This window comes from Centruroides sculpturatus, unplaced genomic scaffold (assembly GCF_000671375.1).
Source record: "Centruroides sculpturatus isolate CEXI.00-Female unplaced genomic scaffold, Cexi_2.0 scaffold1439, whole genome shotgun sequence".
NCBI classification, from domain to species: Eukaryota; Metazoa; Arthropoda; class Arachnida; order Scorpiones; family Buthidae; genus Centruroides; species Centruroides sculpturatus.
In genome coordinates this window covers 118,338-144,900 of record NW_019385566.1, presented here as the reverse complement: position 1 = coordinate 144,900, position 26,563 = coordinate 118,338, and the positions used below count along the sequence as shown (strand labels likewise).

The 26,563-nt window shown below is 29.3% G+C and overlaps 3 protein-coding genes across 4 annotated transcripts in view; 2 read left to right on the top strand and 1 right to left on the bottom strand.

Annotated features, from left to right (window-relative positions):
- The window catches only part of LOC111640185 (RNA-binding protein 40-like), a 40,771-nt gene extending 39,317 nt beyond the window's left edge, over window positions 1-1,454 (bottom strand). Inside the window, exon 1 of one of the 2 annotated variants that reach the window (XM_023386187.1) lies at window positions 1,370-1,454. Coding sequence is in view for 1 of the 2 variants with exons in the window: in XM_023386185.1 (XP_023241953.1) it covers window positions 1,213-1,217 (5 nt within the window). In the remaining variant the exon portion in view is untranslated. Of the gene's footprint in view, window positions 1-1,212; window positions 1,340-1,369 lie in introns of those variants that run through there. The other variant, XM_023386185.1, reaches the window with a different exon arrangement.
- A 1,081-nt stretch (window positions 1,455-2,535) lies between these two features.
- Window positions 2,536-26,563, top strand: part of LOC111640179 (organic solute transporter subunit alpha-like) — a 50,645-nt gene continuing 26,617 nt past the window's right edge. The window contains exons 1-6 of the mRNA XM_023386178.1: window positions 2,536-2,716; window positions 3,389-3,493; window positions 3,599-3,750; window positions 3,828-3,901; window positions 5,803-5,961; window positions 11,906-12,017. Of these exons, the coding sequence (XP_023241946.1) occupies window positions 3,433-3,493; window positions 3,599-3,750; window positions 3,828-3,901; window positions 5,803-5,961; window positions 11,906-12,017 (558 nt within the window). The 5' untranslated portion in view covers window positions 2,536-2,716; window positions 3,389-3,432. The remainder of the gene's footprint in view (window positions 2,717-3,388; window positions 3,494-3,598; window positions 3,751-3,827; window positions 3,902-5,802; window positions 5,962-11,905; window positions 12,018-26,563) is intronic.
- On the top strand, window positions 17,142-22,779 carry LOC111640182 (organic solute transporter subunit alpha-like). Its single transcript, XM_023386180.1, has 5 exons — window positions 17,142-17,326; window positions 17,999-18,103; window positions 18,209-18,360; window positions 18,438-18,511; window positions 20,413-22,779. The coding sequence occupies exons 2-5, from the start codon at window positions 18,043-18,045 to the stop codon at window positions 20,573-20,575; spliced, it is 450 nt and encodes a 149-aa protein (XP_023241948.1). The 5' UTR covers window positions 17,142-17,326; window positions 17,999-18,042; the 3' UTR covers window positions 20,576-22,779.

Sequence of the window (26,563 nt, the reverse complement as noted above, 5' to 3'; positions counted from 1 at the left end):
TATGACATTAAAATGGGCCTGACAATTCCACGCTTGTCTAGGGCCTGGTATAACTATGTTAACTGGAACTGTACAAAGTGAATAAGAATTATATTTTTCTATTTGATTAATATTGTATTAGGTAATATGATATTAAATTTGTATAGTTTAAAGAGCAATTTACACGGTGGTATAAAATTACATTAGCAACAAGCATTTACCTTTTTAGGACATAAAAATCATATCAGGTAACAGTAATTGTCTAGTAGAAACATATTTTAACAGGTTTTTTAGAATAATAGAAAGAAATATTCTAACAATTACATGCAAAAAGAAGTAATCGAACTTATTGGTGTAGAAAGTGGGTCAATTCTCATTTACAATTTAATCATACTTCACATGCTTACTTCAATATATCTGTAGGATATACTCATTTGAATTAAATTTTCCTACAGACATATTTTAATTCTTATAATTATTAAATAAAACATGAATTAAAAATTCATTGACATTAGTTGACTGAACTTAATAAAAGTAAATAATCTGTTTTCTCCTTCTTCCTACTTTTAATTAAGTTTAATTCTTTTCTTATTTGGATACAAGTTAGAACTATAGAACATCATTTTTATTTAAAAACTTTTAAAAATATTTAACGAAAAAAATAATTTCTCCTATTTTAAATACCACTTTTAATTCTTTTCAGTGTATTTATAAGGTTTGATGTATAAAAACATTTGTTCTTCGATCAAATAAATTCATTTATCGATTTTCTCATTTAACCTATTTTATAATCTATAATTACGTGTAATAAATATAATTTAGACATATAGAAGTATATATAATAACTAGTAACTTAAATATCTATTTTTATACACATAATAATGATAAATTCCTTAACATTATTATATATATATATGCTTAAACATTCTTATGTAAAATGCTATTTTATTATAATTTCTATTGTACAAAGTTCTTTTATACAATAGAAAGTACAAGAAATATTAAAATTATATGATCCAAAAATACAGTACAGTAATTGTTTTGAAACCAGAGTATTTTTTATAACATATTAAATAGCACAATAATAATATTACTTCATATATTTGTCTAAAAGATTATATAATTTACTAATCATGCTATTAGAATATAAATATGTTTATTTACTTTAAAAATGTATATAAACTAAATTTTATAACAATAATAATAATAATAATAATAGATCATATTTTTGACCTCATTTGATATTATATCCATGGAGAAGCAATTTAATAATTACGCTATTTATAAATCAAACTCTCCTATAATTTTTTTTCCATTTCACTTTTTCATGAGGTAAAAATTACTAAGCTCACGTCTTCTTATCTTTAGTTAATAACTTAAAATTTATTACCCATAAATTACTGCATAAGATAAGAGATTCCAAGAAACTATTCCAATTATTTCTCAACGTTTTAGTCTTTAAATTAATAAGGAATTATGAACATGGTGCCAATGTTAAGAATACATTTTTAATTTCAAGTCACCTGCTAATGTAATACTCTCAGATCAAACTAATACATTTTTCAAAAGAGGGAAAACGATACTTTAGTGATTGCTTCCCTCTTAGGGCCGTCTCAAAGGGACAAAGTCTAACAAGGGGAGGTAAGGGGAGGGTCGAAGTTCAGTGGACTTCCGTTCATTTCATTAAATTTTATACAATTTATGCATTTTATTATATTTATTTCAAAGTTTCTTATGTGTTTCGTTTCTATTTATGGTATTATATCCATCATTCATAAACTGATAAAGGTTTTAAGGGGTGGTTGAGTTCTGTTGAACGTTCAAAGAGGGGAGGGGATTAAGGAAACTTGGACAAACTGGGATAATGGGGGAGGGGAGTAAAAATTTCAGGAAAAATGCCCCTTTCCAATTTATAGACAGCCCCTTACCATAACAACCTCCTCTCTCTTTTTGGCCAGATCCTCTTCCTATAGTCCTGTTTACTGTATACAAATCTGCAGAATAAAGGCTAGCTGTTTAATATAATAATTTATATATAAAATTTCGATTTATTTTCAAAAACAACGAATATAAAAGACGTTTTTCTTAACTTCTACACAATAACGTTTAACTAGATAGATAGCTGATTTATCATTGAAAAATCATGTCAGAAAAATGATAATTTATTCAGATATAGATTAACGTCCTTATTAGCATTCCAAATCCGTCCGAATATACTTTCAATAATCGATATTAATTAATCATTAATGAAATCAATAATAAATTTGACTTATATTCACTTAACAATTTGGTTTCCGTATATAACACGCACCGATATGTAATTAAAATATTTTCTGAATAAATTAAACTTATAATATTTGATTGATTGCTGAAGTGCTATTTTATGAGGTACTCGTGCTAAATTTACGAGTAAAGATTATGTGATTTATGGCATGTTAAACGCAAGCTACTCTACAACAATTATTAAAAATTTGTCTCGTCTCTGACGTTCTCTCTTACGTCATTTCCGTCAGCTGGAATAGTTACCAATCGCGTGCTACAAACACGTGGGCGGTCTTACCCTCTGCCATATCCTCCTATATAGTAATGGCTCGTCTCATCCCTGTACCTTTACCTTTTATATCAATCAGATCTTATCTATTTTTGTATGTACTATTGAGATTATAGACGCTATTGATGCAATGCATTATTTTAAAACATAAATCGTCAGTCTATGTATATTAAGCCAAGTAGATTTGTAAGTAACTTAAAATAATATTCATTCATTCTAATTAGGTCTTTGCCCTTAAGTGTTCTACTTTTGTTTCTAATGTCAAGGTTTCTTTTTGACCTACTTTCTTTTTATTTTTTGCTTTGTTGTAAATTGTCAATTATTCTTTCTGCTTAGGAATTCCTAATAAATATTATTAAATGCAGGTAATATTTTTAATATTAATTATATTATGTGAGATTAACAAATAATTTGTTTAATTAAAATTATCCATTTATTGCCATTTATATTTATATCAAATATTGGTCCAATTTTTTTCTTTAGTGCATATATTTCTTCTCTATATATAGCACTTATAAAATATATATATTAATTTAGTCTATAGATAAATATTTTAAAAGAAATCTATATATAAATAATAGTTAAATCACCTTTACCTATCAAATCTATGTAAAGATATCAAAAGTTTTATCACATATTCAAATGATACTTTGGTATTTTTAAGGAATTTTTTTCCTAAATAACTTTTATAATATTTCTATTAAAAATACCAATTTAGTTATAAAATAGTTTATTCAATGAATGATATATTCATCACTTTCAGAGTGAATTGCGTAAAATCAGTTTTCTGCCATTTCATCTCAATATATACAGTATATGTTTTCAATCTTAATTTAATATCATTTATCTGTAATGCAGGAAAGAAAAAATAAAATGGAATAAGTGAACAATGGTTTTCAAATATGAACTGTACACAGTTGGTGACTTCAAATTACATTCCAACAACTGCAGAATCCCTTGAAGGTAAGATATGAAAAACTTAAATATGACCTGTACTTTTAGTATCGATTAAGTTTTAAATGAATAAATAATAATTATTCATAGAATTTAATAAAAGTTTATTTATAGCATCTGGAACATTGGGAATTATTCTTATAACTGTTGGAGGATGTGTTGCTGCAACTATGTTAGGAATTTTTTTAGAAGAATCTATTTATTTGTATCACCATTGGCCACTTAAAATTTATTTATATACTGTAGGATGCCTTAGTGTTTTTCCGGTAAATAAGCTTAAAATAAAAGCCCTGATTTACATTATGTATGGTATTTATACGATTATATATTATCGTATTTTTAGATTTCTGGTCTTAGTTTATTTTTGTGCCTCTTGGTGCCAAGAGCTGGGAGAACTCTTACTGCATTTATTAAAGTGTAAGTTTTTAATTGAAATATTTTTACAGTTATAATTACATTTCTATTAACTATAATTATATGAATTAAATTAATTATTAAATGTGTATTTTATATTTTTAACATTTGAAATTGCAGAGTAAAATTTATAATTCTCAAAAACTCAATATATTAATTTAAATTTATATATTGTGATGAAAATCCTGTATTATTCATTCATATATATAACAGATCTGATTGAAATATATAAAAACTTGAATGGTAATCCATATGAAGATTAAATCTTTCAAGTCTAGCAAAGGGCTTAAAGAACAATCCATTAAAATTCTGAAATAAATAACCTGACCATGGCTACTAAAAGTACTGAAAATGTTTGTTCTTTAAATATATTGAGATTTCTGGACTTCAAAGATTTGATATTAATTTTGGGGGGCTATATCTTGCAAAAAATCACATGTAGAGGTATGGTTCCTTTGACTTTTTTGCTTATAAGAGTATGCTCTACAGCTCTGTTAAGGTCCCATCCGTCTCATTCAGAGCTTGAACTGAGCCATAATGAATGTATAAATTGTGCAGTTTATTTATGATCTTTCACAAGATAACATAAATAGCATACAATTATTTATTGTCTGTTTTCCCCCTGATAATTACTCAATTCATTGAACTTAGGCTTTCAAACAATAAGTATACAATTCATTAAACTTTAGCTTAAAATTTTTATAGTAATAAAATTTATATTATTAGCATTAGATATATAATTTTGTACAGAAATCTTTAAACAAAATAATGGTGTCTACTTCTAACATGATAGACTTGTCATATATTTCAGAAAATACATAAAAATTCTAAATTGATAGATTGCATTAATGAAAGGACAATTCATATTACACTTCAATGTACGGTACCATAAATTACTATAACAAAATATTCTTTACAATTTAAGAATTTTAAATTCCAAAAAGTTATATTATATTTAACAAATCAAAAATTAGGAAATTTACAATCATTGAAGGTGTAACATTAGACTACGGGAAATAGACTTGCACCACTTTCATAATAAATGATTATGCAATTTCATTTAACGATGAATTTTCAATTGATTAAAACTTATAGATATTTTAAAATATCAACTGTAAATTTTGTATATAAATAAAAAGTTTGCACTAAATTATATCTGAATTATTGTTTTCTCAAATTTTCCGAAAATAAACTTACACCAATTTCATAAGAAACTATCCATATATCCTTTTATTATTAAACATTCAGATTTAAAAAAAATCTCTTGTTTTACTTCTATAGAGATTGGGAGTTATTTTTTAAAAATAAATTAGAATTGTATATTCAGTCAAAAAAAGTATGGTAAATTCTGGCTATAGTTGATACCGATATACAAAAATATGAGACAAATAGATCTCATTTGGAAAGCTTGTTTAACAAATTTCCTCTTGCTTATGTATGATAGCAGATTCATTCTGTCAAAGGTCTATCTTAGTTTAATTTTAACATCATTTAAAAGCTTCTTTGATAAAAAGTATACTGTCATCACTATTTCTGTTGGTTAATCCAGTATTATTATTAAAGAGAAATATTGTTTTTTATTTTTACTTAATTACCTTAAAATTGCCATTTTCCTTCTGTTTATTACATGTCCAAATTTATATTGTTTCCTAATATATTTTAGATAAAAATTTTCAACACTTTACTGATTACTGATTGAATAAGATCTTTTCAAAGCCTGAAATTCTTCTTACTTTTATCAGCCATTTTGATAATACAGTAATTCTTTATTCTGATGTGGATATTGAACCAAATTTGTAAATATGATTAAGGAAAAACTTTGAGGATACAGATAAATGTGTTGTTCATCTGCACTATGCCTCTATGTGCATACTGTTAACTATGTATATGCATTTCTATTTCAGATATCTGCCATTTCCAATGATCTTCTTTTTCCAACTAGTCATTTGTTACATGGATAATAAAGAACGTACTGTTGAGAGATTATTAGGAAATAGCATCCCTCTACAAGGTCCTCCACTTTGTTGTATTTGCTGTTGGTGTCCATCACCATCTTTTACAAGGTAAAATATTTTATTCATAAAATAAATCATAATTTTATCAGTTACAAAATTTTAATCCATAATATGAAACAACATTATAAACCTAACCAAGCTAGGCAATAGCCCAAAATTGGCTTATCCTAAATTCAGATAAATAGTAAAGTTTGGCATTAAGAAGAGCATTCTGTCAAAACTTCTTATGATGAGTATTCAAAGCTTGAAAGATAATGCTAGGGCATACTGCACAGGCAACATGCAGACTCAATATCTAGAGACAATGAAAAATAGGCAAGAATTATTGGACATCATAAGGAGCAAATGAAGCTAAAGAAATGAACAACTATAAGAAGAATATTAAGGATGGAACCCTTAATATTGGTAGTGTGACAGGAAGAGGAAAATTTGCAGGCTGATGAGAAAGCAAAGATTGAACATACTGTATACTCAGGAAACTAGATGAAGTGAGACAAGGGAAGAGAATTAAGAGATTGCTATAAGATTTTCTGCAGTGGAGCTAACAAGCAAGGAAGAAATGACATCGGTATTATTTTGCCAAAAGAATTGTGTAACAGAAGTTTTGTATCAATTTTGTATTGGACACTGTTTCACATAAAAAAACGTAGTTAATTAACAATTAACTTTATTCACTCTGGGATACAACTGATTGGAGTGATGACTACACAAAAACTGACCCAGAGAAAGAAAAACATGTTCGAATTCCCATCTCGATGCCCTCTTGTGGCCTCTTGCAACAAGGAAGGTTACAACAAGAAGTATGCTGCAGAGAAGACAGTTTCATTCTGATTAATCAGACTTTGGAATGGAACTAAAGGTGATCAATGCATATGTCTCACAAGTTGGATGAACAAATGAAGAAAAAGATGATTTTTGGAATATGATAAAGGATGAGATACAAGTATTAGCAGAAACAAAGAGAATGATAATAGGAGTGACTTGAATGAACACATTGAAAGTCACAATGAAGGTATTAAACCAATCCATGGAGAATATAGAATTGGACAGGTATCACCAGAAGGTAAACAAATCATAAATTTTGCAATAGCATCAAACATGCCTTAGGAAATTCTTTTTTAAAAAGAATATAGAGTACTTCCTCATATACAAAAGTGATATCATACTTGTTTACAAATTGATTTTATCTTATTGATTAAAAAACATTTCAAAGAAACAAAGAATTGTGAAATCATACCAGTGATTATGTATTAGCACAACACTGACTATGCTGCATAAACCTATAGATAGAGATTACAATATTAAAAATAATTGTAATGTAGCAGTGTGTGAGGAGGAAGATAAACTAAAAAAAAAGAACCAAAACAAGTTCAAAGCAGTGATACTATAGAACACATATGTGAGAACACACAGAAGTAATGGACTGAGAATGCCTATACTCAAGGAGTATGGAAAGGAAATACTAGGGAAAACATCAGGAAGGTTATAAGAAAACTAGTGGTGAAATGCATAAGCAGCAGTGCAAACAAAGAATCAGCAAAGAAAAGATGGGAAGAAACAGTGCTAACTATAGATTTTGGGAGTACAGATAGAAAAAAATAAGAAAAAAAATTGCCAAAATTAAGGCCAAAGTGTATGAAGAAATGTGTAATGAAATAGAAACTAGGAAAGGCCAGAAGATATGTAGACTGGCAAAACATCAGACATAGTTAATAAAGATATCACACAGGTGAAGCAGATAAAAGTAAGCAATGGAGAAATATAGTGTAGATAGGAAGAATATTTCTCAGAACTACTTTATGGACAAGTAATGAGGTGAAAATAGAAACAGAAAAATCAAATGCAGAAATCTATGGTTCCTTTGACTTCCTGGCAGGTAAATGGAAAAGTAGTTGGACCATATGTGATCCAATGGAGACATGGAAAATCTTGGAAAAGAGGGAATAGATATATTATGGAATTTAATTTATAAAGCACATCAGCAAAAGCAGATACCAAATGAATGGAAAAAAGTATAATCATTTCAGTTTTCAAAAGCTAAGGGAATGTTCAGGACTGCAGGAACTATGGAGGCCTAAAGTTCATACACACTGAAGCTATGGGAAAGAATCTAGACAGAAAACAGGGAAGAAGTAGCTATAAAGGAAGGATAGTTTTGTTTCATTCCAAGAAAATCAATTACAAGATTTGATCTAAGATAGACGATAAAAAAGTTCAGAGAAAAAATGGCAGGAACTATATCTGACTTTTGTCAATACAGAGAAGGCCCCCACCACCTGGCCACCCCATTGTGGTCCTAGCTGAACCCATAACAGGCTTGCTAAAAGAAGCTGTCTTAGTTAGTGCCCACAGGGTAAAAAGAGTTAAAACAAAAATATAGAGACGGCTTATGGTAGTCTCTAGAGATGTAATCTGGTACATCATGAAAAACAAGAATGTACCTGAAATGTATGTAAAGTTGATTCAGGTAACATACAATGAAGTGTCTGCTAGAATGAGAAGCAGTCTGGAAAAACAAATAGCTTTGAAGTAAAGATAAGACTTCAGGATTTGGTTTTAAGTCCCTTTCTTTTTAACACTATGATGGCAGTAGCAACAGAAAAGACCAGATGAAAAAAATCATGGAGTGTATTATATGCAGATGACATTGTTCTCTGTTCAGAGACAAGAAATAGAGCACAAGAGAAACTGAAAAGTTGGAATAAAGCAGTGAAAGAAAATGGTCTAAAAGTTTAAAAGAGCAAGACAGAACACACTTACTGTAAAAGTAAAGAAAGAAACAGTCAGAACTTTAGGAGAGAGTATCAAGAGAGTTTAGTTTCAAATATCTTGGTTTGATAATGTATAGCATTATTTTCAATTCCTGATTCATCTATAAATATAAGCTTATTCTTTGGAAGTTTTGCAATTATTTCTTGAAACTTTTTCTTTGCTCCAGCATTACTTTTCAGATGAGAAAGTTTTTTATAGCTGCAATCAAGTTTTATTACTGCTCATTGTATTGTTGTCACAGATACACTTTTTGGCCACATCTTTGATAGTTCTTGTAAAGTTTTATCATGGTTTCTATCAAGAAATTATCTGAACTCTTCTTGATCTTTTATAATACAGTGAAGAAAGAAAAATGAATAGCCAAATCCAAGCTTGATGGATTGGAGTGTTATATGATAGGAAGATACTAGCCAAGTGGAAGGGGACAGTTGTGTGACCAGCCATAACCTATAATACAGAGACCTTAACATTAAAGAATGAAACATAAGAATTACAGGTAGCAGAAATGTCTGGGATAACAAACACTGATCAAATCAAAAGTGAATACATTTGAGATATAGTTAAAGTAACTGCTATTGCCAACAAAAATACATGAAGAAAGGTAATGCTAATATAAGCATGTCACAAGAAGGAATTACAGTTATCTCAGAAGGCAAGTTGTAAATATAGAAATCAAAGAAAAGCAGAAGACGACCAAGGATGAGATGAATGGATGTAGTTGAAATAGACATGAAGGAAAATGGATTGAGAAAAGATATGACTGCAAATCAAATACAGTGGAGGAAACTCATTAAATACAGTGATCCTACTTCACCTTGACTCAGTAGGTCAAGCTGAAGAAAAATAATATGAAAACATTATTATACATTTTGTTGAATTCTACTTTCTCGTATTTTTTGTCAATTTATCAATTTTTTAAATACTTTGTTATGAGGTAGCAAGAAAATATATAAGCCTAATGTATAATCTATGTCTATGCCTTTCCAGGGATATGCAATGGGCGACTGAGTGCCTTGAGTGGATGTTTCTGACCGAGGGCACAAGTGTGTCCCCAGTTGGCACCGTATTAACCATCGATGGTTATACATTAGGCCTAATTATGCATATATATACTGGAAGAGGACATCGGACTGAAGGTCCAGGTAGCGTAACTGTCAACATGTCCATACGATAAGCGGGAGTTGTGGGTTCCAGTCCTGCTTCGGGCCGATTCTTTTCTTCCAGTTTATTCTAAATTAATTAATTAAATATTATAATTATTAATTTTAATACGAGATGGTGCTAATGCCTCCCTCTAGTGCCAAATTTATTTGTAATTTATAATTATTATTTCCAAAATATAGCCCGATTTATTTACAGCATTGTGGATGTCTATTTGATAATACATATAACAAAATTGGTAGAATCACATTGGCATCCAGAATAACATAACTTAGGCTCAGCACTACACTGGTGAAAGGTTGCTGACCCGATTTATCCAATATTTTATTAATTTTGTAGATTGTAGTGCTATAGTTTAATACATATGAGGCAAATTACAGCTATTTCAAAATAACAATAAAAAAATTATTTTTCATTTCTTGGAAATATATAAAGTGGCCCAAAAATCAATTATCTGAATGTATTTCAAATCATTTTAACGACATTTTAAGATTATTATTGAATAATTATATTTTAATTTACTAATTTTAGGTCACCTGTGTTTATGGAAATATTTTAATACAAAAAATTTTTATAAATTTCATATCTAGAAAACTGTCAATAATATTATTTAAATTTATATTTTCATGAAGAAAATATAATTTTCTGAACAGAATTATTTTTATCTTTGAAAATTTTTGGATATTGCACCTTTAACATTGCTCTATCTGGGCAACTATCCATTTACTTCATCCTTGTTATGAAAGTAGGGGAATGCAATTCCCCTACTTCCATAACAAGGATGAGGTAAATGGATGTTGCCCAGTTAGCCGTTGTATTGCTTGCGTTCTATTTTACGTTCATTTTTGTTTTAAAGTGGCTTAACTGAAGAAGACTATTAAATATAGTCGAAAACGTTTTTATTTTATTAAATACTTCGTTGCTGGAAATACTAAGGTGTTTGATTATTTTAAGTATTTATATTCCAGTAAGTTATTTTATTTTATTGTTTCATTCTGAGAAGTTTGATTTTTCTTAGAAATTTCTACAGATATGTCCTTATATGGAAATAAAACATTCATTTTTTGTATGATGGTTTCTTTTTACAACATTATAATAATTATTATTATTATTTCCTTCTATACAAAAATTAGAAAAAATTTTCTTTTTTTGCACAAATTCTAGGCCCACTTCCGAAGCTTCACAACCACAATGAGATCTCGCACCATCTCAAAATCTTCCTAGGGCAGCCTCTGGTTCGGCCCATGGAAAAAGTTTTCTTTCCAATTCGGCCCGGGGGCAAAAACTGTTGGCCACCCCTGATTTAGATAGTAGTTAAAGATCTAACAAATCCAGTTCCAATTCTTATTGTATACAGTATTCCATTTGATTTTTGATTAGGACTACATCTAGTTGTGGGGTTGCAAGATGCTATTTCTAATATGCAAGACTTCTCTGAGACACCTTTTTCTGGAAGATAAATGTTTTTATTTCTTTGATCGAACTTTTTAAAATATTTTCCACTTTTTTTCATTGAGAACTGAATTTTATTTAAAAAAGTTCTTTACTAAAAATCTGTTAATATCAAACTCACTGTATAATTACGTATTTTTTCATTTAATAATGTGAAAACAGTTCAGAGTTCTTTACAAATAATGAAAAACAAACTGCTTTTCTTGATGTCATGTTATTTGTAAATAAAGGTGAACTCCAGAAAAGTAGTTTGTTTTTTGTTATGTATTATTTCTGCTGTAAAGTTCTAACTTAGGTTCTAAATGCTTTTATTTTAATAATCAGATGAATATTATCCCTTAATTGTTTAAGCTATGCCTAAAGATAAGCTGAAATGTGTGGAGAGATGCTATAAAGTTAAATAAAAAGAAATTTTTGTGGTGATGTGAGAACATATTGTAAAACTTCAAGGGGTGTAGGCATCAGAAAAAATTAAGAATCACTACATTAGCTAAATAACTGAATACTCTTGCTACCTCACATCATTATCAATCACATAATTCTAGAGTATTTAGAACTTAATCATAATTTTTAAAATTAAATTATTCATAATTATATTTTTCTCTAGGACAACTTTTATTTTAATAAGAGCTGCCATATATCAATTTGTTCTTATTCCTGTCATCTCATTTATCATTGATGAAATATTTATTGCTGTAAATATTAATGCAGAAGCTGAGGTATGATATTGAAAAATTATATACCTTACACTAAATATATGAATACATTTTAAAACTACTTTACTAATATTTTTATAATATCTTTCATTATTAGTTTGCTGAGTAAAATATTGCATTTATATTTAAAATATAAAATTATTCATAATTTATTATATTTGTTTTCTTAGTAATGTATTACAAAATTAAGTATTTTCAATTTTCATTTTTAAAAATAATTGCTTTATTCTAAATAACATGTATATATATATATATATATATATTTAATTATTGATATATGCTTGTACTGTACAATTGTTGATACATGGTTACTGGGTCAATGGCAGTTTAAAAATTAAATAGTTTAATAAAGATTTAAGCAGATGCTGATCTGAAGAGAAAAAATCAGACATTCTTACCTTTCTTAGTTATCTCTTGTGTGACCACCTTATTCTTCCTGATATACCCAAGGTTGGCTGATTGCACAGGTGTATCCTATATTGTAGGTTGTGATAAAATGGAGTCAGAGATAAAGTTCAAAAGTATACACTTTATTAGTATTCAATACTAATAAAGTGTATACTTTTGAACTTGGTCTCTGACTCTATTTCATTATTTAACCTACAAGGTGTGATAAGTCTATGCAATCAGCTAACTTTGGGCTACATCAGAAAGCATTAATCCAGACAAGAAGTGAGAATATTTACACCTTATTCTTATTAACTTTTGGGCAGTGTAGATTGTATGATGTGAAGCAAAGCAGGATAAGACCATTGAGGAGTGTAGATGGAGTCAAATATACAAATACCTGAAATTGACAAAATAAAAATTGTACCACTTTGGCTTGCAAAAAATATGTCCACTTTAGGCAATAAATCTCACTCTGATTTACTCCAACTATTTGCAAAAATCTGATAATTGTGAGCACCACAAACTCGGAATAATTGTCAATCATATCTGTCATTTTGTTTGCTTGCCAAAATTTAGACTAGTGAATGGAGGACAACAGCACATGCTACTGCTGCTACCATTACTACATCACAACCCCACATTCCCATTCTATGCCATTAAAGTTGCACATCAAATAATCCAGATGATAAATTAAGGTAGGTCATAAATAATCCATATCTGTGCCTTTTAGTATGAGATCATCATTGTAAATTGTTAGTGATATTAGTTTATTTAGAATTTTAAAATTTATTTCATTGTATAAAAAACATAAATAGTAGAATTTTATTCTACTATTTATGTTTTTTATACAGTGAAATATATTTTCAAAATTTATTAAAGAAAAACAAAACAAAAATTAGACTTTTAAAATACCTTCTGATATAAAATAAAATAATGCATAAAGCAAACATTTCTCTCCCTCTTTAATAGACATATATATAAATGTATTCAGTTTGTAACATGATTATTAGTCTCATGTCACAGTTGGCAAATAAGCCCAATATTTGATCAATTACATTTTAATTTCCTATGAATACTCAAAGCTCACAAAATCTATATATTTATATAAAACTAAAATGAAATTGAATGTAAAAATATCTTTTTCAAATGTTAAATTTGTTCATATCTTCAAGTACATTTTAAATTAAAGGCACTATCATTTAAAGATAAAAAATTATGATTAAAAATGTAATTATAACTTTTTTTTAAAAATAACAATATCTTAATAAATTTCTTATATTCAGAACACACAAAATTTTACATTGATAATCATATCATTTTAGAAATTACAGTTGCAAAGGTGTGTAAAACCATTATATTCAAGAACTAGATTTATATATTTAGGACCTGCAGTAAATGGTTGAAGTAAATACTTCTTTCCTTGAAAATTTTTACTACAAACTAAACAAAACACCTATTGTAATTTATAAATTCATTAATATAGATTACAACTAAGTACCATTTTATGAGTATTTTCAAAAAAATACATGTAAATTCTCATAAATATATTTAATTACCATATTTCCATGCATATAATTCATGAATTATCTGTGTTTAAAAGATGTGCAGGATATATGCCAATTTTAAATTTTAATTATGAACTTGTGTCTATAGAGCAATATAAATTCCCATATAGATGCAGCAGGGTGTATGGTAGTATAGGTTATGCAAGCATTTATTAACGACAACCATAACAACGCGATGTGTTACAAAAAATCGTACTATTTCGTCACACTGGAAATAGGTTCTAGGAGTATGATTTTTTCAAACATTTATTTTTGTTCTGGAAGTTTTCTATGGGTTATATGCACAAAAATATGCTAAAATTGAAAATGATTACTTAAATATCCATATTCTTCAGATGTTATGTAGATAATGAAAAAAGGGCTGTGTAGCTGCTTCAGCTACTTTATGGTAGATGCAATCCTGATTGTGCATATTTAGCATGTTTGACAAGAATACCTTGAAATATATTTTTCATGTTATATGTCAAATTTCTTAAAATTACATTTGATGATAAGTTTTACATGAAAGAATGCTTAATTAATCTGAAAAAAAAAGAATGCTGTTGCAAATATATCAGTCTGTTAATACTTTTTGATGTTAATAAACAATGAGTAAGTAGACTTGATGAATAATAATATCTAACAGACATTACATTATTCAATACAATCAAATAAATTCAAAAATTTGAATTTAAAAAAAGAAACAGCTTTTAAGTTCTATGCACATTTTTATAATGTTTTTTACTAATATAATTATGAAGAAACCAAATCTTATATCCACGTATTAAAAACTTTTAAAAATGTTCATGTCAAAAGATTAACAGATTTATTTATAATATCATATCTTTCTTTTTTTAAAAAAATAAACATTATATGTAACATATCTATTTTGAAGATATTAAATACATCATTTGAAGTATAACAAACATCTCAAAGCCCAATAAGTATATAGAAACATCCAATAATTGCTTAAATGATCAGGCTACAATTCTGCTAAATTTTAAATAATTAATACAAAGTAATTTGCTACTAGAGATGGCACCTAAAGTCTACCTCTGGTAGCAAATTACTTTTTATTAATTATTTAAAATTTAGCAGAAATATAGCCTGATCATTTAAGCAATCATTGGATGTTTCTACATCATTTGAAATTTTTGCAAGATATTTTTGCCTATTTCTACCACCATCATAATTGTCATCGTATTATATTTATCAAATCAAATACGCTCTAATAGTAATAAATTTAGCTCTAGAAATTTTGATCTTTGCAATTCATACTGTTTTTTGAATGCAGTGTGATTGCAAAGGTTAAAAAAATTTTTCTGTGATATTTTTTTAAAAAGTGTAAATAAATGATTTTGAGGTCACTGTAATAATATTTTACATATATTATATTAGGGGCTGTCTATTAATTACATTGACAGTTTAGACTTCTTCCTTCCCTGTTATATACAATAGTGTACTTTTCAAGTCACCTTCCCTCTACTTACATGTATAGTACAATAGTTTATGGACCTCTAATATTGAAGAAATGAATTAAAAAGCCTATAATAACAAATTTGTATGCCAGTAAATACTACCTAAAAGATTTATGTAGATAATGTTTTCATCTCCCTCCCTCCCCATCATCTACATTCATGTACTTTTCACAACTCCTTCCTTCCCCTTAGACCAAACATATGCTTACCCTTTAACATACCTTTAGACCGCATGGCCAACATATGGCCCACGGACCGGATCCGGTCTATCTAATAAATTTATGTGGCCTGTCATCAATCTTTCAAAGTAGCTCGATGAAAAATTCTGACGCCNATGTATATAAACTAAATTTTATAACAATAATAATAATAATAATAATAGATCATATTTTTGACCTCATTTGATATTATATCCATGGAGAAGCAATTTAATAATTACGCTATTTATAAATCAAACTCTCCTATAATTTTTTTTCCATTTCACTTTTTCATGAGGTAAAAATTACTAAGCTCACGTCTTCTTATCTTTAGTTAATAACTTAAAATTTATTACCCATAAATTACTGCATAAGATAAGAGATTCCAAGAAACTATTCCAATTATTTCTCAACGTTTTAGTCTTTAAATTAATAAGGAATTATGAACATGGTGCCAATGTTAAGAATACATTTTTAATTTCAAGTCACCTGCTAATGTAATACTCTCAGATCAAACTAATACATTTTTCAAAAGAGGGAAAACGATACTTTAGTGATTGCTTCCCTCTTAGGGCCGTCTCAAAGGGACAAAGTCTAACAAGGGGAGGTAAGGGGAGGGTCGAAGTTCAGTGGACTTCCGTTCATTTCATTAAATTTTATACAATTTATGCATTTTATTATATTTATTTCAAAGTTTCTTATGTGTTTCGTTTCTATTTATGGTATTGTATCCATCATTCATAAACTGATAAAGGTTTTAAGGGGTGGTTGAGTTCTGTTGAACGTTCAAAGAGGGGAGGGGATTAAGGAAACTTGGACAAACTGGGATAATGGGGGAGGGGAGTAAAAATTTCAGGAAAAATGCCCCTTTCCAATTTATAGACAGCCCCTTACCATAACAACCTCCTCTCTCTTTTTGGCCAGATCCTCTTCCTATAGTCCTGTTTACTGTATACAAATCTGCAGAATAAAGGCTAGCTGTTTAATATAATAATTTATATATAAAATTTCGATTTATTTTCAAAAACAACGAATATAAAAGACGTTTTTCTTAACTTCTACACAATAACGTTTAACTAGATAGATAGCTGATTTATCATTGAAAAATCATGTCAGAAAAATGATAATTTATTCAGATATAGATTAACGTCCTTATTAGCATTCCAAATCCGTCCGAATATACTTTCAATAATCGATATTAATTAATCATTAATGAAATCAATAATAAATTTGACTTATATTCACTTAACAATTTGGTTTCCGTATATAACACGCACCGATATGTAATTAAAATATTTTCTGAATAAATTAAACTTATAATATTTGATTGATTGCTGAAGTGCTATTTTATGAGGTACTCGTGCTAAATTTACGAGTAAAGATTATGTGATTTATGGCATGTTAAACGCAAGCTACTCTACAACAATTATTAAAAATTTGTCTCGTCTCTGACGTTCTCTCTTACGTCATTTCCGTCAGCTGGAATAGTTACCAATCGCGTGCTACAAACACGTGGGCGGTCTTACCCTCTGCCATATCCTCCTATATAGTAATGGCTCGTCTCATCCCTGTACCTTTACCTTTTATATCAATCAGATCTTATCTATTTTTGTATGTACTATTGAGATTATAGACGCTATTGATGCAATGCATTATTTTAAAACATAAATCGTCAGTCTATGTATATTAAGCCAAGTAGATTTGTAAGTAACTTAAAATAATATTCATTCATTCTAATTAGGTCTTTGCCCTTAAGTGTTCTACTTTTGTTTCTAATGTCAAGGTTTCTTTTTGACCTACTTTCTTTTTATTTTTTGCTTTGTTGTAAATTGTCAATTATTCTTTCTGCTTAGGAATTCCTAATAAATATTATTAAATGCAGGTAATATTTTTAATATTAATTATATTATGTGAGATTAACAAATAATTTGTTTAATTAAAATTATCCATTTATTGCCATTTATATTTATATCAAATATTGGTCCAATTTTTTTCTTTAGTGCATATATTTCTTCTCTATATATAGCACTTATAAAATATATATATTAATTTAGTCTATAGATAAATATTTTAAAAGAAATCTATATATAAATAATAGTTAAATCACCTTTACCTATCAAATCTATGTAAAGATATCAAAAGTTTTATCACATATTCAAATGATACTTTGGTATTTTTAAGGAATTTTTTTCCTAAATAACTTTTATAATATTTCTATTAAAAATACCAATTTAGTTATAAAATAGTTTATTCAATGAATGATATATTCATCACTTTCAGAGTGAATTGCGTAAAATCAGTTTTCTGCCATTTCATCTCAATATATACAGTATATGTTTTCAATCTTAATTTAATATCATTTATCTGTAATGCAGGAAAGAAAAAATAAAATGGAATAAGTGAACAATGGTTTTCAAATATGAACTGTACACAGTTGGTGACTTCAAATTACATTCCAACAACTGCAGAATCCCTTGAAGGTAAGATATGAAAAACTTAAATATGACCTGTACTTTTAGTATCGATTAAGTTTTAAATGAATAAATAATAATTATTCATAGAATTTAATAAAAGTTTATTTATAGCATCTGGAACATTGGGAATTATTCTTATAACTGTTGGAGGATGTGTTGCTGCAACTATGTTAGGAATTTTTTTAGAAGAATCTATTTATTTGTATCACCATTGGCCACTTAAAATTTATTTATATACTGTAGGATGCCTTAGTGTTTTTCCGGTAAATAAGCTTAAAATAAAAGCCCTGATTTACATTATGTATGGTATTTATACGATTATATATTATCGTATTTTTAGATTTCTGGTCTTAGTTTATTTTTGTGCCTCTTGGTGCCAAGAGCTGGGAGAACTCTTACTGCATTTATTAAAGTGTAAGTTTTTAATTGAAATATTTTTACAGTTATAATTACATTTCTATTAACTATAATTATATGAATTAAATTAATTATTAAATGTGTATTTTATATTTTTAACATTTGAAATTGCAGAGTAAAATTTATAATTCTCAAAAACTCAATATATTAATTTAAATTTATATATTGTGATGAAAATCCTGTATTATTCATTCATATATATAACAGATCTGATTGAAATATATAAAAACTTGAATGGTAATCCATATGAAGATTAAATCTTTCAAGTCTAGCAAAGGGCTTAAAGAACAATCCATTAAAATTCTGAAATAAATAACCTGACCATGGCTACTAAAAGTACTGAAAATGTTTGTTCTTTAAATATATTGAGATTTCTGGACTTCAAAGATTTGATATTAATTTTGGGGGGCTATATCTTGCAAAAAATCACATGTAGAGGTATGGTTCCTTTGACTTTTTTGCTTATAAGAGTATGCTCTACAGCTCTGTTAAGGTCCCATCCGTCTCATTCAGAGCTTGAACTGAGCCATAATGAATGTATAAATTGTGCAGTTTATTTATGATCTTTCACAAGATAACATAAATAGCATACAATTATTTATTGTCTGTTTTCCCCCTGATAATTACTCAATTCATTGAACTTAGGCTTTCAAACAATAAGTATACAATTCATTAAACTTTAGCTTAAAATTTTTATAGTAATAAAATTTATATTATTAGCATTAGATATATAATTTTGTACAGAAATCTTTAAACAAAATAATGGTGTCTACTTCTAACATGATAGACTTGTCATATATTTCAGAAAATACATAAAAATTCTAAATTGATAGATTGCATTAATGAAAGGACAATTCATATTACACTTCAATGTACGGTACCATAAATTACTATAACAAAATATTCTTTACAATTTAAGAATTTTAAATTCCAAAAAGTTATATTATATTTAACAAATCAAAAATTAGGAAATTTACAATCATTGAAGGTGTAACATTAGACTACGGGAAATAGACTTGCACCACTTTCATAATAAATGATTATGCAATTTCATTTAACGATGAATTTTCAATTGATTAAAACTTATAGATATTTTAAAATATCAACTGTAAATTTTGTATATAAATAAAAAGTTTGCACTAAATTATATCTGAATTATTGTTTTCTCAAATTTTCCGAAAATAAACTTACACCAATTTCATAAGAAACTATCCATATATCCTTTTATTATTAAACATTCAGATTTAAAAAAAATCTCTTGTTTTACTTCTATAAAGATTGGGAGTTATTTTTTAAAAATAAATTAGAATTGTATATTCAGTCAAAAAAAGTATGGTAAATTCTGGCTATAGTTGATACCGATATACAAAAATATGAGACAAATAGATCTCATTTGGAAAGCTTGTTTAACAAATTTCCTCTTGCTTATGTATGATAGCAGATTCATTCTGTCAAAGGTCTATCTTAGTTTAATTTTAACATCATTTAAAAGCTTCTTTGATAAAAAGTATACTGTCATCACTATTTCTGTTGGTTAATCCAGTATTATTATTAAAGAGAAATATTGTTTTTTATTTTTACTTAATTACCTTAAAATTGCCATTTTCCTTCTGTTTATTACATGTCCAAATTTATATTGTTTCCTAATATATTTTAGATAAAAATTTTCAACACTTTACTGATTACTGATTGAATAAGATCTTTTCAAAGCCTGAAATTCTTCTTACTTTTATCAGCCATTTTGATAATACAGTAATTCTTTATTCTGATGTGGATATTGAACCAAATTTGTAAATATGATTAAGGAAAAACTTTGAGGATACAGATAAATGTGTTGTTCATCTGCACTATGCCTCTATGTGCATACTGTTAACTATGTATATGCATTTCTATTTCAGATATCTGCCATTTCCAATGATCTTCTTTTTCCAACTAGTCATTTGTTACATGGATAATAAAGAACGTACTGTTGAGAGATTATTAGGAAATAGCATCCCTCTACAAGGTCCTCCACTTTGTTGTATTTGCTGTTGGTGTCCATCACCATCTTTTACAAGGTAAAATATTTTATTCATAAAATAAATCATAATTTTATCAGTTACAAAATTTTAATCCATAATATGAAACAACATTATAAACCTAACCAAGCTAGGCAATAGCCCAAAATTGGCTTATCCTAAATTCAGATAAATAGTAAAGTTTGGCATTAAGAAGAGCATTCTGTCAAAACTTCTTATGATGAGTATTCAAAGCTTGAAAGATAATGCTAGGGCATACTGCACAGGCAACATGCAGACTCAATATCTAGAGACAATGAAAAATAGGCAAGAATTATTGGACATCATAAGGAGCAAATGAAGCTAAAGAAATGAACAACTATAAGAAGAATATTAAGGATGGAACCCTTAATATTGGTAGTGTGACAGGAAGAGGAAAATTTGCAGGCTGATGAGAAAGCAAAGATTGAACATACTGTATACTCAGGAAACTAGATGAAGTGAGACAAGGGAAGAGAATTAAGAGATTGCTATAAGATTTTCTGCAGTGGAGCTAACAAGCAAGGAAGAAATGACATCGGTATTATTTTGCCAAAAGAATTGTGTAACAGAAGTTTTGTATCAATTTTGTATTGGACACTGTTTCACATAAAAAAACGTAGTTAATTAACAATTAACTTTATTCACTCTGGGATACAACTGATTGGAGTGATGACTACACAAAAACTGACCCAGAGAAAGAAAAACATGTTCGAATTCCCATCTCGATGCCCTCTTGTGGCCTCTTGCAACAAGGAAGGTTACAACAAGAAGTATGCTGCAGAGAAGACAGTTTCATTCTGATTAATCAGACTTTGGAATGGAACTAAAGGTGATCAATGCATATGTCTCACAAGTTGGATGAACAAATGAAGAAAAAGATGATTTTTGGAATATGATAAAGGATGAGATACAAGTATTAGCAGAAACAAAGAGAATGATAATAGGAGTGACTTGAATGAACACATTGAAAGTCACAATGAAGGTATTAAACCAATCCATGGAGAATATAGAATTGGACAGGTATCACCAGAAGGTAAACAAATCATAAATTTTGCAATAGCATCAAACATGCCTTAGGAAATTCTTTTTTAAAAAGAATATAGAGTACTTCCTCATATACAAAAGTGATATCATACTTGTTTACAAATTGATTTTATCTTATTGATTAAAAAACATTTCAAAGAAACAAAGAATTGTGAAATCATACCAGTGATTATGTATTAGCACAACACTGACTATGCTGCATAAACCTATAGATAGAGATTACAATATTAAAAATAATTGTAATGTAGCAGTGTGTGAGGAGGAAGATAAACTAAAAAAAAAGAACCAAAACAAGTTCAAAGCAGTGATACTATAGAACACATATGTGAGAACACACAGAAGTAATGGACTGAGAATGCCTATACTCAAGGAGTATGGAAAGGAAATACTAGGGAAAACATCAGGAAGGTTATAAGAAAACTAGTGGTGAAATGCATAAGCAGCAGTGCAAACAAAGAATCAGCAAAGAAAAGATGGGAAGAAACAGTGCTAACTATAGATTTTGGGAGTACAGATAGAAAAAAATAAGAAAAAAAATTGCCAAAATTAAGGCCAAAGTGTATGAAGAAATGTGTAATGAAATAGAAACTAGGAAAGGCCAGAAGATATGTAGACTGGCAAAACATCAAACATAGTTAATAAAGATATCACACAGGTGAAGCAGATAAAAGTAAGCAATGGAGAAATATAGTGTAGATAGGAAGAATATTTCTCAGAACTACTTTATGGACAAGTAATGAGGTGAAAATAGAAACAGAAAAATCAAATGCAGAAATCTATGGTTCCTTTGACTTCCTGGCAGGTAAATGGAAAAGTAGTTGGACCATATGTGATCCAATGGAGACATGGAAAATCTTGGAAAAGAGGGAATAGATATATTATGGAATTTAATTTATAAAGCACATCAGCAAAAGCAGATACCAAATGAATGGAAAAAAGTATAATCATTTCAGTTTTCAAAAGCTAAGGGAATGTTCAGGACTGCAGGAACTATGGAGGCCTAAAGTTCATACACACTGAAGCTATGGGAAAGAATCTAGACAGAAAACAGGGAAGAAGTAGCTATAAAGGAAGGATAGTTTTGTTTCATTCCAAGAAAATCAATTACAAGATTTGATCTAAGATAGACGATAAAAAAGTTCAGAGAAAAAATGGCAGGAACTATATCTGACTTTTGTCAATACAGAGAAGGCCCCCACCACCTGGCCACCCCATTGTGGTCCTAGCTGAACCCATAACAGGCTTGCTAAAAGAAGCTGTCTTAGTTAGTGCCCACAGGGTAAAAAGAGTTAAAACAAAAATATAGAGACGGCTTATGGTAGTCTCTAGAGATGTAATCTGGTACATCATGAAAAACAAGAATGTACCTGAAATGTATGTAAAGTTGATTCAGGTAACATACAATGAAGTGTCTGCTAGAGTGAGAAGCAGTCTGGAAAAACAAATAGCTTTGAAGTAAAGATAAGACTTCAGGATTTGGTTTTAAGTCCCTTTCTTTTTAACACTATGATGGCAGTAGCAACAGAAAAGACCAGATGAAAAAAATCATGGAGTGTATTATATGCAGATGACATTGTTCTCTGTTCAGAGACAAGAAATAGAGCACAAGAGAAACTGAAAAGTTGGAATAAAGCAGTGAAAGAAAATGGTCTAAAAGTTTAAAAGAGCAAGACAGAACACACTTACTGTAAAAGTAAAGAAAGAAACAGTCAGAACTTTAGGAGAGAGTATCAAGAGAGTTTAGTTTCAAATATCTTGGTTTGATAATGTATAGCATTATTTTCAATTCCTGATTCATCTATAAATATAAGCTTATTCTTTGGAAGTTTTGCAATTATTTCTTGAAACTTTTTCTTTGCTCCAGCATTACTTTTCAGATGAGAAAGTTTTTTATAGCTGCAATCAAGTTTTATTACTGCTCATTGTATTGTTGTCACAGATACACTTTTTGGCCACATCTTTGATAGTTCTTGTAAAGTTTTATCATGGTTTCTATCAAGAAATTATCTGAACTCTTCTTGATCTTTTATAATACAGTGAAGAAAGAAAAATGAATAGCCAAATCCAAGCTTGATGGATTGGAGTGTTATATGATAGGAAGATACTAGCCAAGTGGAAGGGGACAGTTGTGTGACCAGCCATAACCTATAATACAGAGACCTTAACATTAAAGAATGAAACATAAGAATTACAGGTAGCAGAAATGTCTGGGATAACAAACACTGATCAAATCAAAAGTGAATACATTTGAGATATAGTTAAAGTAACTGCTATTGCCAACAAAAATACATGAAGAAAGGTAATGCTAATATAAGCATGTCACAAGAAGGAATTACAGTTATCTCAGAAGGCAAGTTGTAAATATAGAAATCAAAGAAAAGCAGAAGAAGACCAAGGATGAGATGAATGGATGTAGTTGAAATAGACATGAAGGAAAATGGATTGAGAAAAGATATGACTGCAAATCAAATACAGTGGAGGAAACTCATTAAATACAGTGATCCTACTTCACCTTGACTCAGTAGGTCAAGCTGAAGAAAAATAATATGAAAACATTATTATACATTTTGTTGAATTCTACTTTCTCGTATTTTTTGTCAATTTATCAATTTTTTAAATACTTTGTTATGAGGTAGCAAGAAAATATATAAGCCTAATGTATAATCTATGTCTATGCCTTTCCAGGGATATGCAATGGGCGACTGAGTGCCTTGAGTGGATGTTTCTGACCGAGGGCACAAGTGTGTCCCCAGTTGGCACCGTATTAACCATCGATGGTTATACATTAGGCCTAATTATGCATATATATACTGGAAGAGGACATCGAACTGAAGGTCCAGGTAGCGTAACTGTCAACATGTCCATACGATAAGCGGGAGTTGTGGGTTCCAGTCCTGCTTCGGGCCGATTCTTTTCTTCCAGTTTATTCTAAATTAATTAATTAAATATTATAATTATTAATTTTAATACGAGATGGTGCCTAACGCCTCCTTCTAGTACCTAATTTATTTGTAATTCATAATTAATATTTCCAAATTATAGCCCAATTATTTATGGCAATCATGGGTCTCTATTTGCTAATCATTGGGTTTCGGTAGATGTTTATATCTGTAGCTATCCTTGAAGGCAAAATTCCTGGAAAGAAAGGAAGAGGAAGATCAAGGAAAAAATATTTGGAAGAGGTCAGTGATTCCTAAACTTTTTCAAGCCACTGCTCTCATGGTTTCATAAATTGCACCCATACCCATCAGCAACTGTCCCATCTGTACCTTAATACAGCCAACCCATTTTTTCCTTATGTGAGAAAGGCTTGGAAATATTCTTAGAAAAGCTTTTCTAAAAATCTCACACTACCATACATTGTTCTCATCTGGAAACCATTAAACACAATGTTTCTTCTTACCAGTTTAAACAAAGAAAAGGGAAAGATCATTGACATGAACCCTCAGTTTTGGTCATTGCTGCTTATTGTTTCTTTTTGGTTCCCCTATATTTATTCACTGCCTCCAGGAAGTGAATAACATCCATGTTGGGAACCAGTGTTCTATGGAGTTCCAAGATTATTATGAATTAAAATGGACTACAGTGGACAGAAAGTGTTGGTTGCAGTGACAGTAAAATTTTAAATAATAGATAGATAAATTTATTAGTGTGAGAGCCCAGACTTGACAAAATTTTTGAATAAAAATTTTCATTGGTTATGTTCAGATTTGTTAAAACTTTTCCCAGGATTATTAAATGTAAAAGATATGATTGTATCTCTTATCCAGAGTCACTTCCTTTCCAAGATGATACATCGAATATGTCACCAGAAACCTAATGAATAAATTGCTATTGGGCATGGAGATTTATGCTATCAAAAAAGGGTATGAGAAGTAAGAGGGAGGACCCCCAAATAAAAGGCATGTGCGATGACAACATGAGAGTTTGTCCATCACAGAGGGTCTATTGTCATTGAAAGTTTGCCCTCTCTAGAGTTTGTACGAGTTCTCAGATACTTTATACACATTGAAAATTGTCATCTAATCATCTCCTAGTGACTTCCCTCCATCCAACGACATGCCTGTTACCTGGACAATCTGTTTACCTACTATCAAGAGCCTTCTGTTGAAAACTTCTTAGTCATCAATTCGTCAAGTCATCAAACTGATCAACAAATGAAGAAATCCTCAAATTTTCTACAAGGTATTTATTTGCCCACAAATCTATGTAAACTCTTCTCTCAAGACTGAGAGTTGCGAGGATAGTTACAATAGCCTTTAGTTATAATATACTAGTCTTATATAATATACAAAGAGATAGCCAACAGTTATAATAGACAATATGATAACCAATAACTAATGTTCACTCTTTCAAATGCTAAATATGTATGATTCCTATTTGTAAATAGCTTATGATAAATACCAGTTTATTGCCCTTCCTTAAGACGCATTGTCTCTCAACCTGTCTCCATCTTGGATCCGACTGCCTACATATGCAACCGCTCGCACAAAAGTGAACTTAGCAGCCATTGAGGTTTCTGTGTCTGTCCACAAGACACAGTGGTGTCAGAATCCTGACGTGGCATCAACAAAGTGGTGCAGAAGCATAGGGGTTTTTCATGCACAATTTCATTAATGTTACTAGATGTAGTTTTTAGCATTTGATTGATTGTTTGTTTAAAATTTCTTATATAAGTATATCAAACATTTTGAAGCCTGATATGCATATAGAAACATTACTAAACGATTGTCTTAAATAATCGAGCTGAGTGCCGTTGTAGTATTATACTTAGGCTGTGGACATAGTTGTTGTTCCAAGCCTGTGACATGATTAACTGCGTAAGGTTATATCTAAATTTAATACATCTGGAAGCAAAGGCTAGTCGGGGTCTAGATGGTGCAACTGGCAAATGCACTGCATAGCAAGCAGAGGTTGCAGGTTCAAGCCCTGCCCTGGGTCAGTTCTTTTCTTCCAGATGATTCTA